The sequence below is a fragment of the Paramisgurnus dabryanus genome, chromosome 22, assembly GCF_030506205.2.
Source record: "Paramisgurnus dabryanus chromosome 22, PD_genome_1.1, whole genome shotgun sequence".
NCBI classification, from domain to species: domain Eukaryota; kingdom Metazoa; phylum Chordata; class Actinopteri; order Cypriniformes; family Cobitidae; genus Paramisgurnus; species Paramisgurnus dabryanus.
The window spans coordinates 20310532-20326388 of NC_133358.1; the positions used below are offsets into that span (position 1 = coordinate 20310532).

Here is a 15857-nt window from a genome sequence, read left to right on the forward strand (position 1 = left end):
TAGGCTTCGCCCTCGCCTTTACCTCAGGCAGAAACAGCATCCCAATTCAGGGGCTGCGGCCTTCCAAGGCTCTATTTGAAGGCAAATTACGTCACCGGGTCGCGACAAGGCTGTCGCAATTCGAAGACTCCTAAAGGCCTCCAAATGTGGCCTTTTTCCCCTGAAACCGAGGATCCATAGATGTATCCTTCGCAGCCTTGGATATCCCAAGATTCAATGCGCGCCCGTGACGTCTGGGTATTTTCAAATAAACTTCTAAACTGTAGTTAAAGGATTAATGCAGATAATTTACTCACCACCATGTCATCCAAAATGTTGATGTCTTTCTTTGTTCAGTTGTGAAGAAATTATGTTTTTTGAGAAAAACATTCCAGAATTTTTCTCATTTTAATGGACTTTAATAGACCCCAACAATTAACACTTAACTCAACATAGTTTTTTTCAACAGAGTTTTAAAGGGCTCTAAACGATTTCAAAGAAGGCATAAGGGTCTTATCTAAGGAACAGCCTAGCAGCTGGGTTGAAATTAACCCACAAAATGCTTATATTTGACCCAACAATGGATTAAAACAACCCAGTATTTTGGGTAAATTACACAGATAATAAAAAAAAGGTTCTTCTATGGGGCTTTTTACACCTGGTCACTTCATGTGTTTTTTCTGATCGGATAGCTATCTGATTTGTTAAAACGGTTCCATTTACATTTGGGCACATAAATGCTTCTTGTGAAAAACGGATATGAATCCGATTTTCTACTCCCGCGCAAAATGCAAATACACTATTCACTACTCTGCCTTAAATAAGACTATGTTTATGCAACAAAAGGCAGCACTTACTGTATGTTGTACTGTATGTTGGGCAGGGGACGCACGTCTCCTTGCTCGGCATGAGGTGGAGCATGCAATACAGCAGCAGGAGAGTGACAGAGGCACGGTTATTTAATGTACAGGTCCATGATGGGGAAAAGCGTTCACAAAACTGCCTCTCAAAGTTGTATTTGTTTGTTTAATATCATTGGAGTTCGTCATTGGGCTCTTTTATTGGTTCTAGAGTCGCTCCATAGAGCAATAAGCATGTCGTCTTTGTTTGTTTTCCTCTTTGCCGGCAACATTTCGGGTGACGTCCTTACGTTTGGGAGGAGTAAAGCACTGACCTATGTGGTTGAATCAACCAGATGTATTTACACTTGTCCAGTTTCATCTGAAATGCGTCCCAGACCACCTCCTGAAGTGGTTTGAGCGATCGGATTTAAATGCATCTCAAAAACGTTTTGGAGGTCATTTACACTGCACCTTTTTACGATCGGATAGCTATCCGATCAGAGAAAACGCATGAAGTGATCAGGTATAAAAAGCCCCTATGACATTGCTGCAAAGAACTCTTTAATCCCTTTCATTTTAAAAGGTGCACACTTAACACCATTGGTTTAGCCAAAGAACTCCATATCACTATGTATGTACAACAGACCATATCAAACTATTAAAAAGAAAACTATTACAAACACATCAAAGTACAAAAGATCTCAATAAAGAAGCTCGGTAATGAATTTTATCTTATCTGTAACATGGTTAAATATGCAATGTTTACAAAAGAAAGCAGGGAGGAGAGCAGTAGAAGCGAGGCTATTTTGGTTCAGTTTCAGCTGTCGCTCAGCGGTACTCTGGTGCATGGATAATAGGGTCAGCTCAGTAAGAACTGCTCCACTGCCATGATCATCCATGTGTGCACCTTTAATCCTCACCAGCAGAAGATACCATCATACCCTTTATTGCATCATCTAACCTTGTCTAGCACCAAGACAGTGTAAAACTAGAAGTGGTAGTGAAATGCAAAAAGGTAAAATAAACCTTCATGTACCTAAACAACACTGTAAAGGGAAATGCTTTGGTTAATTATTGTCTGAGAGAATATTTTAATATGACCCTTTCCTGAAATAGCATATTTATTTGTGGGTTTTATAAAAGATAAGCTTTCGTTGATGAGATGACTGAGTAAATATGCATCTAGACGTGAAAACAAAGGAGTCATTTAGAGGTAGTTTACACTGTACGATGTGATGTCTGATAATAAATCTTCCAAATTCTCTTCAATATTTCCTCTCACAGTAACATCAGATAATGAGGGTGCATTACACAATCATTTTTCTGCTTTGTGGTTTATCATCAGGTGCAGGGTCCACTGCATGTGAAAGAGAGCCATTGAAGCTGGAGGTGACGGATGATGCATTCCTGATAATGCACACACTCGTCTACAAATTATAGTTTGGCTATGCAAGTGAATTTTCCTTTTGAAAAACTGAACTGTGTTTTAGAATATGGTAGCTGATGTAAGTTTGTCATTAGTTGGTCCAAACTGTTAGGAAGAAAAAAACCAGCTTTGGTCTAGAGACACCAACCAAGATGGATAGGATGTTTCATATCTGGCTGACCAGCTTGGACCAGCTAAGGACTATATCTGGACCAGCTAGAAAAAAACACACATACTAAGCTAGATCTTTCAGCAGGGTTGCAATTGACCTTTTGGGTTAACATACAACTTCTCTTTTAAACAGAATCCACCCAGCACTATCTGAAAATTGGACCATGCTAAAATAGGAACCAGCCTACGCTTCTTGCTTGTCTTTGCTGGCTTGAGCTGGTCTCCTAGCATAGTCAATCTATATTTTTAAAAATAAAAACAGCAAAAAGTTATTTACAGCAATGCCAAAGAAGAACCATTTTTGGTTCATTGAAGAAACATTTAGTCAAAGAACCTTTTTGGAGGTAACACTCTTGTGTTGAGGGTTGTGTTTATGGAACTATAAAGCCAGAAATGTTTCTTCTATTGCATTATTTTGCACCTTTAAAATTATATAATAACTGTTCAGCTGGTCTTCCAAACTGAACATCAGAAAAGTGCCCAAAAACAAACCAGACCAGCCTGTGACACAGAATAATTACACAAAAATAATTTTGGCTGCTTTCTAGCTATTTTCCTTGAGCAGGGAAGGCAGACCTTCAGTATCCAAAACATTAGTTAGTCAAAGATGTGTCTTGAAAAAGTATATTCTTTTAGAAAACCTTCACAGTCTATGAATGACATCAATCATCAATATGTTTAATATTAGCTTTGTTTTTCATAACATTTGAGAGAAAGACAAAAGAAAAGGGTGACCTGCTAGCTGGACCTTGGCAACAAATCATCAACCACTGAGCATTGGATTTACGGGCCAAATGAAAAGCTCACCAAGATAATGGCACTGCAGTAAAGATCAAATTATTATGTTGGTCCAAGAGCTGTTTCCCCAAGGGCTTGACCTCTGACATTACAAAACACAAACTACATATTTAATAAACCCCAAGAAACTACACAATTTATTGTTTTTTCTATTGAAAGTTACAAAGTTGCTTAATATAACCAACCATCATCCACATGTGTTATTAATAATGGGTTATTTTCAATCCAGCGTTTGGTCAAAATTAGACAAACCCAACCGGTTGTAATTTAAAGAGCACCAATTATCCGATTCACGATTTTACATTTACCTGTTAACTCTTTCCCCGCCATTGAAGAGATATCTCGTCAATCAAGAGAAAACGCTTCCCCGCCAATGACGAGTTTTTCCGTCTTTCCGCAATACTTTTTAAACCCGGAAGTATTGCCCTATGGCAAGCTGCTGCATGTCCGTGTCTGTTTTAAAGATCGCTCTGAATGGGATCTCTATGAAAAGTCGGTCACAAAAATTGAATTATCTCTGCTTTTTGCTCAAAATGTGGTGTTTTTGCATAAACCTACCCATATTCAAAAGCTGATTACAAAAGAACTACTGAAGGTAGGATGAAACGTTTTTTTTTTTTTGAAAGCAGAGGGTCTGTTCTTTCATTTGGTATATTGTATGTTTATATATTTGAAGAAGAACATTTTCTGGAAGAAATTAAACTTTTGGGAAAATCATGAAAAACGCTGGTGCTGGCTGGCAATTTTTTTTAAAAACGCTGGCGGTGAAAGAGTTAATGATATGCAAAAGGTACATACCCCAAAGTAAACAATGACACAAGTTATAGTCTCCAACGTAAATCTCTTATCTTTGACTACAACAAACACATGGATTGTAGGCGACAGTTTACTTCCTGGGATTGGTGATGTAGACAAGACCCACATTATCATAAATCCTCCCACTTCGGACTCCTGTCAGTATTGAATTGTGGGCGAATATTTCAAACATGGTAAGGGGCGTCACATTTACAGTACGGCTGACGTCACAGGTATTCAGACCAATCACAATGTACAGATTAGCTGGCCAATCAGGGACATAGAGATTTTCAAATCGATGAGTTCTGTAAATAAATCAGTGCGTTTCAGGAAGAGAGGGAAATCTGGAGTTACAAAAATGTACTGTATGTGTAAAATAATGTGTTTTTAACCATAAACCATGCGAACACATTGTATTATACCAAATACACAAAATAACACTGTTTTTAATGATGAATTAAGGCTTAAACTAGGGCTGTCAAAAGATTAGATTAATCAGGGCCGGCCCGATGCGTCAGCTGGGCTGGACCAAGGGTCAAACAGAAATTGTGCATTGTGTTAATCGCACGTTGATAAAATTTGTGGCGTTAAAATTAATTTGCATTAACACGTTTTTAACGCGTTAATTTTGTCAGCCCTAAATTTAACCTATTCTGGGTTGTTTTAACCCAAAATGCTGGTTTGTTTTAACCTGTTGTTGGGTCAAATATAAAAACATTCTGGGTTAATTTCATCTAATGGCTGGGTTTGTCCCTTTTTGACCCAATTCTGGGTTTTTAATAACCCAAATTTTTTTGGATCAGTTATCATTTTGTTATTCAAAGCTTTGATAGTATTTTTGCCTCATGTGCTATTATAAAACATATCAAAACTAAGTCACTATCATAATAATAGCAAAGCAGGTTTTTATGCTTTGACCCAAATCAAATCTGCAACTAATACTGCTAAACACAACACAAAACGGCTGCTATACAAACAGCTGTGCTGAGTAATGACGTCCTGTAGCTCTGCTAGCTTATAAGAACATCTGCTACCTCTGGGACAAACCTGCTACACTGGAGCCAAAAAACAGTACAAACCACATAAAGTAAGTGCAGACAGCAGCAATAGATTAATCTTGAGGAAGTATCAAAAAAGGCCAAGCTGGCCAGCAGATGTTCCCTAAGTGTCTGGAGCAGTGTGATGAGGCCTCATTGGAAAGAAAATGCAATCCCTGTACATCTTAAAGGTGAATAATGATTTTTTAAAATGTTTACATTTTTTGCAGAAACAATTTTAAGTAAGGCATTTGTTAATTTAAGGTGTAAACACTGTGGTAGCATTAAAACATTGGTCTGTTATTAGACCATTCTGGCCAACTGTTCAGTCGTAAAAAATGAAGGTGCTTAAAAGGTTCTTCACACTGATGCCATTAAAGAACCATTTTTGGTTGCTCAATAAACCTTTCATTTCTTTTTTTACTCTTAAAAAAAGAAACAGAAAGGTTCTTCGGATGTTAAAGAAATGGTTCATCTTTGCATTATAAAGCACCTTTTTTTAAGAGTGTTGATGGGTTTGAGAATACAGTAAATACAGAAGTCTAAAGAGTATAAGTTTGATTACTGAATCTACTCTGAAACAAATGCTGATGTTTTACATTTCTTAAGCTGAAGTACAAGCACATATGCCGTCCCACTTGGGTGCTCTGTATTTTTACAAACTCAGCTTTATATATCCACTGACAATTCCGTTTATCACTTTGCTTACAACATAAAATTCATGGTATGCTGCATTATTTTAATATAATGCCAATTTGGGAACACTTAACAGTAATTTGGAAAGAGTAGTGCATCCCCATGAGCTATGAGTTTTATTTATTATGACTACAGTTGTAAATGAAAGAAGCAGGTAACGTTAGGACATGCTGTTGGGTCACTTTTGGTTCATTGCCAACAACCTAAAATCAAGTTACAATAATGAAGTGTCCCCATTTTTATGTACATGGGAGAGCCTTCTAATTATACAATTAATCTTTTATTTACAACTCAGCATTGGGTCAAAAAGGGTCAAGTTCAATCGCTAGGTTCAATTTACCCTGAAAATGTTTATTTGACTCAACACTAGGTTAAAACAACGCAGCATTTTGGGTTAAACCAACCTAGCATAGCCAGCATTCGGTCAAATGGGGACAAGCCCAGCCATGAGGTTAAATTAACCAAGAAAATGTTTATATTTGATACAACAATGGGTTAAAACAGCCCAGCATTTTGGGTTGAAACAACCCTGCATAGGTTAGATTACAACCCATCACGTTGGGTTTGTCTCTTTTTGACCCAACGCTGTGTTGAAAATAACCCAGCATTTTTCAGGGGGGAGTAAATGCATCACCTAACATGAACTAACGTTGAGCAATATTTTAGCATTTATTTATCTTTATTAATGTTAATTAATGCCAATACAATAAGTTGATTACGTTAGTTCATTGTGCATTAACTAATGTTAACCGTTACAACTTTAGATTTTAAAGATCACCTATTTCTTTGCTTAAAAACTACGTTATTTTGTGTATTTGGTCTAATACAATGTTTTCGTGTGTTTTATGGTTTAAAAAACATTTTTTTTCGTACATTTTTGTTGCCCCAGATATTCCTGCCTTCCTCAAACGCTCTGATTTTGTACAAAGCTCATCGATCTGACTAGCACTGTGACCCCAATTGTCCAGCTTACCAGTATATTGTGATTGGCCTGAATACCTCTAATGTCAGCCGGATATGTGACGCTCCTTACCATGTTTTGCAAATTAGCTCACAATGCAATGCCTCCAGGGGTTAATATCGTCTTTACTACCTTATCAAAAAGAGCTGTATCTTATCCAGAAAATGCAGATGACCAAGCTGATCGATCAATTTTGCCTGCGCGGATTGAGCAGAACCTAGCAGATTGGTAAGGTTAGGATACTAAAACATAAAACCATGTCTGTATTACACAAACTTTGTCATTAACTATGATCACACACACCCTAACTTTAAGCACCCCCTATTTCTGCACCTACACCGCAAAAATATTTTGACAGGAAACATTAACATGTAATTCATGTGGTCAAAAGTGAGTTCTACTTATATTTTAAGTACATTATACAGGACATGTTTTAAAGGTATTTTAATAAGGAAAAAATACTAACACCTATACGAAAGGTTCTGTTAGGTTCTCTTACACTGCATGCTCTTTGTTCATCCTATTGCAATTCAATGCATACAGGAAGGACTTCAGTATAGTCCACATCATTGTAATGAAGTAATTAAAGAGCTTTTCTTTTTGCCAGCTTCAAATGCATGAAATCTGTGATGTAACAAATATCTCCAATGAACAGAAGAACCAGCAGAAACAAATGTCTTTTCAAAACGGAAATTACTTTTGATTTCTTCAGTATTCATTCATTTAGTTTGATCCTCAAGGCTGAAAAACCCACAGCGAGACATTTCGTAGCTAAATCATGGACTGCATCAAGGCCGTCCCATCAGTTAAGTTAAAGATTTTTTCTTATTCCATAGAGGATCCTGAAATCGATGTACATTTTAGATGGTAAGCACTCCCACATGTCTACACAGATCAGATTGTATCTGCTTGCCGTCATGTATTATTTCATAAGGAGGGTTTTGCTCTGGATTGTAGCATCAAGAAGATCTTTCCTGTTTTCTGTCTCCTAACTTCGGCGTTAAATGTAAAAGTAGTGCACTAGATTCTGAACTACATCTAATCAAATGTGAGCACATTTTTGACATTTATCATGTTAATTGCATTTTTAGGAAAGGTCAGATTCCTTTGCCTCCACTCATACAAGAGGCTCATTGGAACATTCTCAAATCGTGCTGGGATAACACATATCATCAGGTTTTGTCTAGTGGTGTGCAAAATTTGGTATCAATCTGAAGGATGTCTAAAAATCGAAGTAATATGTTAAATAAAAAGTATTATCTCTCTTTCTCGCCGGCCTGATTATGTTAGTTTGCCTATAAGCACTGGTGACAGTGGCGTTAAAATGCACGCATGATGACCTTGTACCTTAAATTACTCCGTCATTTATGGTCATACAGATAAAAAATAAACATAATTCAAAGCTGTAAATTGTGTACTTTTATTTGTGTTAACTCACAAATTAAGTACAAAACACTGCGCTTTCAAAAAAAAATTTAAAAAACCTCATCATATACTTTTTAATTTGCCTTGTTAATATGCTAATTATTTCAATAAAACCTTTTGTGTAGGCCTATTTATTTTATTCTGTTTTCTCCAAATGCTGCAGGTGCAAGATGTGATCATGCATGAATCACATATATGGAATAATTCTGATAAATCATCACGCAAGAAAGAAAAAGCCAATATCATAACTTCAATAACACTGAACTACAGGGCGAAAACAGCAACAATCTTATAAGTGGTCACAGTTGCACCATCACTTGAAAATCAATCTCAAATACATCTCCCTCTTCACCTCTTGCACGCTGAGATTTCCCAGTTAGGATTTCCTGCATTTTGTTTACTTGAAGTGTGCCGACCACCAAAATTCCTGCTGTCAAAGCAGACAGACATTAGCATTGTTTATAAGCAAATAGGAGAACAGTTAGGGGGTACTGTATAAAAGCTAAGCAAACAGGAAATGCATCTGTGGCACCCATACACTCCCGCTGTTAGTTTCTCTTTCCACAGACTGCACAGCAGTTATAAATGACCACCCCAGAGACAAGCCTAAGCTACCCGCACATCTGCTTTGTGTCGCACCAAACATTCTAATATAAGACGATTTTACGGATTTTTCTGCTACTCCATTACTGAGGACACTCAGCCACTTCCTAATAACAACATGACAGGTTGTGTTAACAGATATAACCCTTGTGTATGACAGAAGCATGATGCAGAGCTCTGTGCAGCTGTTTAAATGCTTTTACACTAACACAACCTTTATAGCCATCAAAAATATGTCAACAAAGCAGCCAAGACCAGACAGACCGAAAGCAGCATCACATGCAAGCAGACTGTTGGATAGATGGTTGGGTGAATAGACACATGTACTTTTCTGGTTATATCCAACATCTAGAATCAAAAGTTGCAAATGAACATCATAGTTTAGTTTCTCTACAGACCGAAGTCTTTGGGAGTCAGGAGGGAGTGTTTGTGCCTGTGGGAGTTCACTGATGCTTCAGTCGCTGAAGAAAATCTAAAGCTTCTTTCTCTTGAGAGTGCAGCAGTCGCTCCTCAGGGAGTAACACTATAATCTGTCGGCAAAACTTTATCCATTCAAAGTCTGTTGCCTTCAGCGTTTATTTCCAGCTGTCAGAGCAGGCAAGAAATGACGGTGAATTCAAGCGCAAACTGCGACCCAAATTTAAGCGAAAGAGCGGCGTATGCCACTCTTAAATTAATAACACTTCTAGCAGCAATGAGTGGGAGCCTCAAAGACAAAGAATATTGTGTGCGCTATTAAAGATCATTTTTATGATGGATATCTGTCCAACTGTATCTCTTCATCTCAGTAACAACTCAACGCTTTATGCTATAAAGTCTTATTTAATGTAAAGAGGGAAGAATTAAATAAAAAGACATGGGAATTATTTTTAATATGCAGATGTGCTTGATCAAAAAGTATTTTTTGATGTGATTTATGTGGGGCTTAATAAAGATCTGATTATCTCATGATCTAACAGAGGCTACGTTTGAATGCAACCAAATAATCCATTTGTAATCGTATTGATGGCTCAATCAATACGACTGAGGTCGATCAAATGCAAAGTTCGATCAAATTGAAAGGGGTGGTGTAGTCTGATTTGTGATCCGAGAAAAGAAGGCATGTAACATGCAATAGCAAGGCGATGGCAACACGCATTATTAAGGTAATGGGGTCACGCGCTGTACATTCTGCAGGGTTCATGTGTTTAATTAAATAGCATTGTGCTTTTCGAAAATTGTGTTTTCATTTCCTATATCTAAAAACGTCTTAAGAACAACTTTCTCCAACTCAACTGAGAGATAAATCGTCCACTTGACGAGATACACTATATTGCCAAAAGTTCTGGGCCACCTGCCTTTAAATGCACATGGACCTGAATGACATCCCATTCTTAATCCATAGGGTTTAATATGTGGTTGGCCCACCCTTTGCAGCTATAACAGCTTCAACTCTTTGGAAGACTTTCTACTTGGTTTAGGAGTGTGTTTATGGGAATTTTTGACCATTCTTCTAAAAGCACATTTGTGAGGTCAGACACTGATTTTGGACGAGAAGGAAGCGCTCATAGTCTCCGCTCTAAGAGTTATTGGGATGCTTTTGGGTAAGTTTTGATTTTCCATTTGGGTGGTCTTGATTCACGAAATCCGGCAACCCTGGCTGTGTGCTTGCGCAGACCTTTGGTACAGATTATAAAGAATGTACACGTGAACAACATTTTATTCAGATTGCAATGTTTAGGGTACATGTAGACGGTACTATCGTAACCTGCAATTGGATTAAATTCAGTCGGATTGACAAAATTGTGTGCATGTAAGCATAGCCAATGTAGCCTGGCTCCGCCCTCCTACGTTCTTCTGCTTAATTTTCATTTCGCTTCAGAACCACGTCTGGGACTGCTGTGTAGAGTTTCGTTTTCTCCGGCAAAAATCTGCAGGTCCAATCAGCGAACAGCGGGGAGTGGCTAAGAACGCAGACATTGAGGTCGGGCGCCAGACTGAGTGACATACGTCACGACCAAACGTTAGCGATTGGTTATGGCAGATTCAGAGTGACCCTGGGCAGATCCAATAGTTTTAAACTTCAACAGAGGACCCTCCTTAACAGAAATAACGCTTGCAATGGAGCGTGGCCAGACTCTCTGTACAAATTAAATGAATGTACGAGAGTCTGGTTGCACCAGGCTATAGCCAATGTGGATTATATGTATAACTAGCAAGAACCGGTTAAATTTTGTGTTTGCTGCATTCAAACTCGTATCACAGCACAATCACCAGAGTTAAATCTATACTGCTGGTGTTTATATGGGTAACACCAGACCTGGTGGTACCCATATATACACCAGGGGTGTACTTTTAACACTGGTGATTTTGCTGTGTACTATCAGGCGCCTACTAAATAGTAGTTGAAATAAGATTTAGTATGTCCCATCTTTTAAAATGCACTCAAATGTCTATACCTTCCCATAACAAACACAGTACATACTTTTAGGGCTTAGGATAAGTAGACAAATTTTGATGCTGCATAGGCTCTGCTTTCTGAATTTCAAAACTGCCCCATAATGGCTGAAACTGGAACTACTGTTGCAAGAGCAGAGTAAATTTTTAAAAGACCATGGAGTTTTCTGGACAGGGCTCAAGTCTAGTCCCTAACTAAAATATATGTTTAAGCTGCCTTAACTGAAAATAGCTTGCATTGACATATCTTAAAATATGTGGCCCTGCATGTGAAAACCCAGCTAAAGTCTTTTTTTGTGATTTACTATAAAATCATAAATGTAAAGTAATGTAAAGAACATTTTGTAAAAAAATATATATAACCTTGATATCTTTAATGACTGAGTAAGGTTATGTTAAATATTTAAATTCACTATGATTTCAAGTTTGAAATCAAACTTTGAATCTCATAAATAGATGATTTTGAGACTTTAGCCTGGCTTTCACAAGCAGGGTCACGTACAGTTTTGTCTCAAGATCCACACCAGCAATGTTTTTTGTAAGATATAACAGCTTAAAATGTCCTAATATAACTAAAGCCTAGTCCTGGCTTAATCTAAATCCTGTCCGGGAAATTGCCCCATAGAATTTGACCTGTTGTTGATTTAATGATGCAAATAAGATATGGGCAGCTTCATGCTTTGTGTCACATCCTCAGTTATGTTGACCATGCATTATTAGCTGAATATACTAAAATAACTAAGAATTAAACATTCTTACCTATATTTTATTAATTCCCTGACTATTTAATTTGCTTGTCTTCGCTCAAGTATCATCAGTATTCAGAAAAAACATGCAAAACCAACATAATCATTGCTCATCTAATGCTCAGCTAAAGGTCTGAGTGTCACGATCATATTGAAAACAACCCCCATCAAAAAGTTGGTGCCTTACAACAAAGTCTTTATGTGAAGAAGGACGTGTGGCAGCCACCAGCAATATATAAACCAATCCCACCACCGTGCATTTTAAATGTCAAAGATGTCATTTGGAAAAACAGCATAAAACAGAAATTTATGATGATGCCAACAATACAGAGAAAGAATAGACAACAAGGCACTCTGTTTAATCTAACACGTGAGAAAATTTAAAACTCAGACCAGCAGCTTCATATATCACATAGATCAATTATACGAGTGACAATATGTGAGTCAACTGAAGCAAATACATTAGGGACTAAACACTTAACACTCTCATATATCTACAGTACTGCAACCTGCTGCTCTCCATCAAGGGCACACAAGCTCTTAATTTTGTTCAAATAAAATAAAAAGCAACAGGAAAGTCTTACAAAATATGCTTTTAGCTTATATTTCGTACATTCAGGAACAAAATGTCTTTTCATTCAAGCTTGTGACATCTAGTGATGGTGAGAGTGGCGGGCCACTGCGGCCACAACCAGTGATTCAAGAGGGGGAAGTGCGCAGGTGGCGCAGATAAGAGGCTTTTGCGAACTATCACGGTTTCATTTACACCGTGGATAAATTGATATGATAGAAAGTATTACCACTGGTCTCCTACCTAAATCAGAAGTGCAGTGAATATTCATTTAAATAAATAACTTTTAGCAAACATCGTACACAAACTGAGAGAGTACACAGAAGATCACTAAGATGTCATGACTGAACAGGTGCGATAGCCATTTGTCGACTTTATAAAGTATTTACTTTCTTGGGGGAAAAATGAGTATATTGTGGACATTGCAGAGGAGTTACAAAAGCAGAGTTCACGTTATAATGTCTTTAATGAAGTAAATGCCACGCGCGCGCTTTTGCGCATTCACTCTAAAAACAGATGTGTTAAAAACAACACATTCTGTATCAGTTTAGGGGCAACACACATTAATGTGTTCCTACTAACACATATCTGTGTTATTACTGGAACAACACATTTTTGTGTGTTTTTTAAACAACTTGTATTGACCCCTTCATTAATTTGAACACAAAATAGCACATATTGTATGACACAAATGTGTAAAAAAAAATGAACACGTCATTTTTTAGAGTGTTGTTGAGTCAGTATAACTTCTGCAGTGGCTATCGAGAAACACATGGTTTGTTATGCTTTTCCTCCACATTGCATGTAATTTACACAAATTATTTTTAATCCAATAAAATGTGCGTAAATAATTTAACAATTGTGCCCCTTAGGAAAAGTAACCATGTTTTACAGTAAAACTGTCGGTAGCACGTTTTTGGTGGATTGCTTAACATTTGTTTTATCATCATTGTACTGCAAACATCATGGTTTTACTATGGATACTGTAGTGAGACGGTAACCATATCACTGTAGTAAAACCATGGTTAAACCATGGACCTCTCCCAGACTGAAATTACAATTAACGTTACTTTGAAATGCCATATGTAAAATAACGAATACTTACAGCGAAAAACCTGAAGCTCAGTGTTGAAACAAATAAAATTAATTTCAAGGCATCCATCGCAATTCGCTGTCTTCCTTCCGTCAGTGTTCGTTTACAATGAAAAAAGTTTCCCCGAAAAGCGCTTTAAAGTCAAACGCTAGCTGTTTAACGGACAATATAAAGGAATGTGAGAAAAACAAAATAAGTTTAAACGTGGGAGCATCATAAGATCCGTGAGTGAACGATGCTCCGGCTGTAGTGGCTCATTTGCTGGGGCTGCTGACAGTTGAGCTACCAATGAGCGCGAGTCACAGTCCGTGAGAGAGCAAAGGCGTGTTCGACTTCAAACAGCGCTGTGCATACTCGCCACACGATGGCATCACAGTATCGCGAGAACTAATGTGAAAGCTGCTTCGCTCTCGCGGTACTATGTCAAACTCGGTTTGTTCTGCGCAGCGCCGCATGAAATCAAATACACATCATGAGAAGAGATTTACAGCTTCACGTTGGTATTATCAATGCACTCAAGGTTGTCTTATTCGTCATCCATCCACGACTGTCCCTCTTGTACTAGTACGAAAACAATGTACTTCAAGGTCTATGCGGTTTGTAGGCGCCTAGGCTACACAAAGCGACTCCAATGTGAGCCTCGACAATCTCAAGGTTTTTACTTGAGACCTTTTGTGTAGAATCCAAAAGATAAATATAGGGTAAATAGCGTGATTACAATTTACGCACCGCTAAAGTGTTCCACACATAAACTTACCTCAACTTTCACTTTCATAAAACAAAATATGGAAAACTTCGACCGGAAGTAACGATTGGATAAAATTGCGCACGAATTGGATAATCAACAAAATGTTTCCTGTGACAAACTAGTCATTTAGATATCTCATATATCTCAAATGTGCAATACATTGTAATGTTTTTTTAACAAATTAAATACAAATTGAAAAGTTAATTTGCTTATTATTACTATTAATTTAAAGAGACAATCCACTTTTTTGAAAATAGGCTTACCCTAACCCTAAGTTGAACAATACAGTTTAACCGTTTTGGAATCCATTCAGCTGATCTCCGGGTCTGGCGGTACCACTTTTAGCATAGCTTAGCACAATCCATTGAATCTGATTAGACCATTAGCATCACGCTCAAAAATAACCAGAGAGATATTTTTTCTATTTAAAACTTGACTCTTCTGTAGTTACATGTGGTACTAAGAACGGCGAAAAATTAAAGTTTTGATTTACTAGGTCGATATGGCTATACTCTCATTCTGGCGTAATAATCAAGGACTTTGCTGCCGTACTATGGCTGCAGGAGGCACAATGATATTACGCAGTGCCCGAAAATAGTGCCCAGCTATGTTACTATTTTTGGGCACTGCGTAATATTGCGCTTGCTGCACCCATGGTACGGCAGCAAAGTTCTTGATTATTACGCCGAATTAAAAAATTGGAATAAAGTGTCATTTTGACTCTTGTTTATACGACAGTCTTGTTTATTACTGTGTGACTACTTCTGTTTCTGCTTGAGAAGTATTTTTTTTGCAATATTAGAATAAATCCATGTACAAATAAATGTATCCACAACATACTTTGATCTACTAACTGTAGGAAATTGGGTTGTTTCTTGTTTTCAGCAGTAATTACGAATGCCCCCGTAAACCTGTCTTTACAGATTTATTTTTGTTGAAAGCACTGACCTTTCTGCACCACAGCTCTCCAAAACAGGTAAATATTTTTTAGTAGTTATTTCCACCTTCAGATGTTTTCAAGGTGTTTCTGTTTGGCAATGGTCAAGTGTTCCCCAATTAAATTAAGTTGTAACACGGCTACTTTGCATACCCTGGTGAAAAAAACAGCATCAAACCAGCATGGACCAGCATGGGAATTATACCATACCAGCAACCAGCAATTATTGCAGCATACCAGCAACAAAACACAACATCTGCTGGTCTTGCTGGTATGACCAGCATGGGATGCTGGTGCTAATGCTGGTTTGGTGCTGGTTTAGCTGGTGCTAATGCTGGTTTGGTGCTGGTTTAGCTGGTGCTGGTTTAGCTGGTGCTGATGCTGGTTTAGCTGGTGTTAACTAGCAAACCAGCACCAAAACACAACATATGCTGGTCTTGCTGGTATGCTGTTTTTTTCAGCAGGGTATTTATACAGACACAATCAATCTGTGCTTTTGGTCTTTATCTCTTTCTGCCAGAAGATGATCTCCTGTGAATTTGTGATAAGATTTGATGTGTTTTGGTTAAGATATTGAACAAAGAGTGTTTTGG

General features: G+C 37.7%; 1 protein-coding gene across 2 annotated transcripts in view; it reads right to left on the minus strand.

The window, feature by feature from the left end:
- The window catches only part of vipr1b (vasoactive intestinal peptide receptor 1b), a 75228-nt gene extending 61382 nt beyond the window's left edge, over positions 1–13846 (minus strand). For both annotated transcript variants that reach the window (XM_065258141.2, XM_065258140.2), the window contains exon 1: positions 13592–13846. Coding sequence is in view for 1 of the 2 variants with exons in the window: in XM_065258140.2 (XP_065114212.1) it covers positions 13592–13648 (57 nt within the window). In the remaining variant the exon portion in view is untranslated. The remainder of the gene's footprint in view (positions 1–13591) is intronic.
- Positions 13847–15857: the final 2011 nt, after the last annotated feature.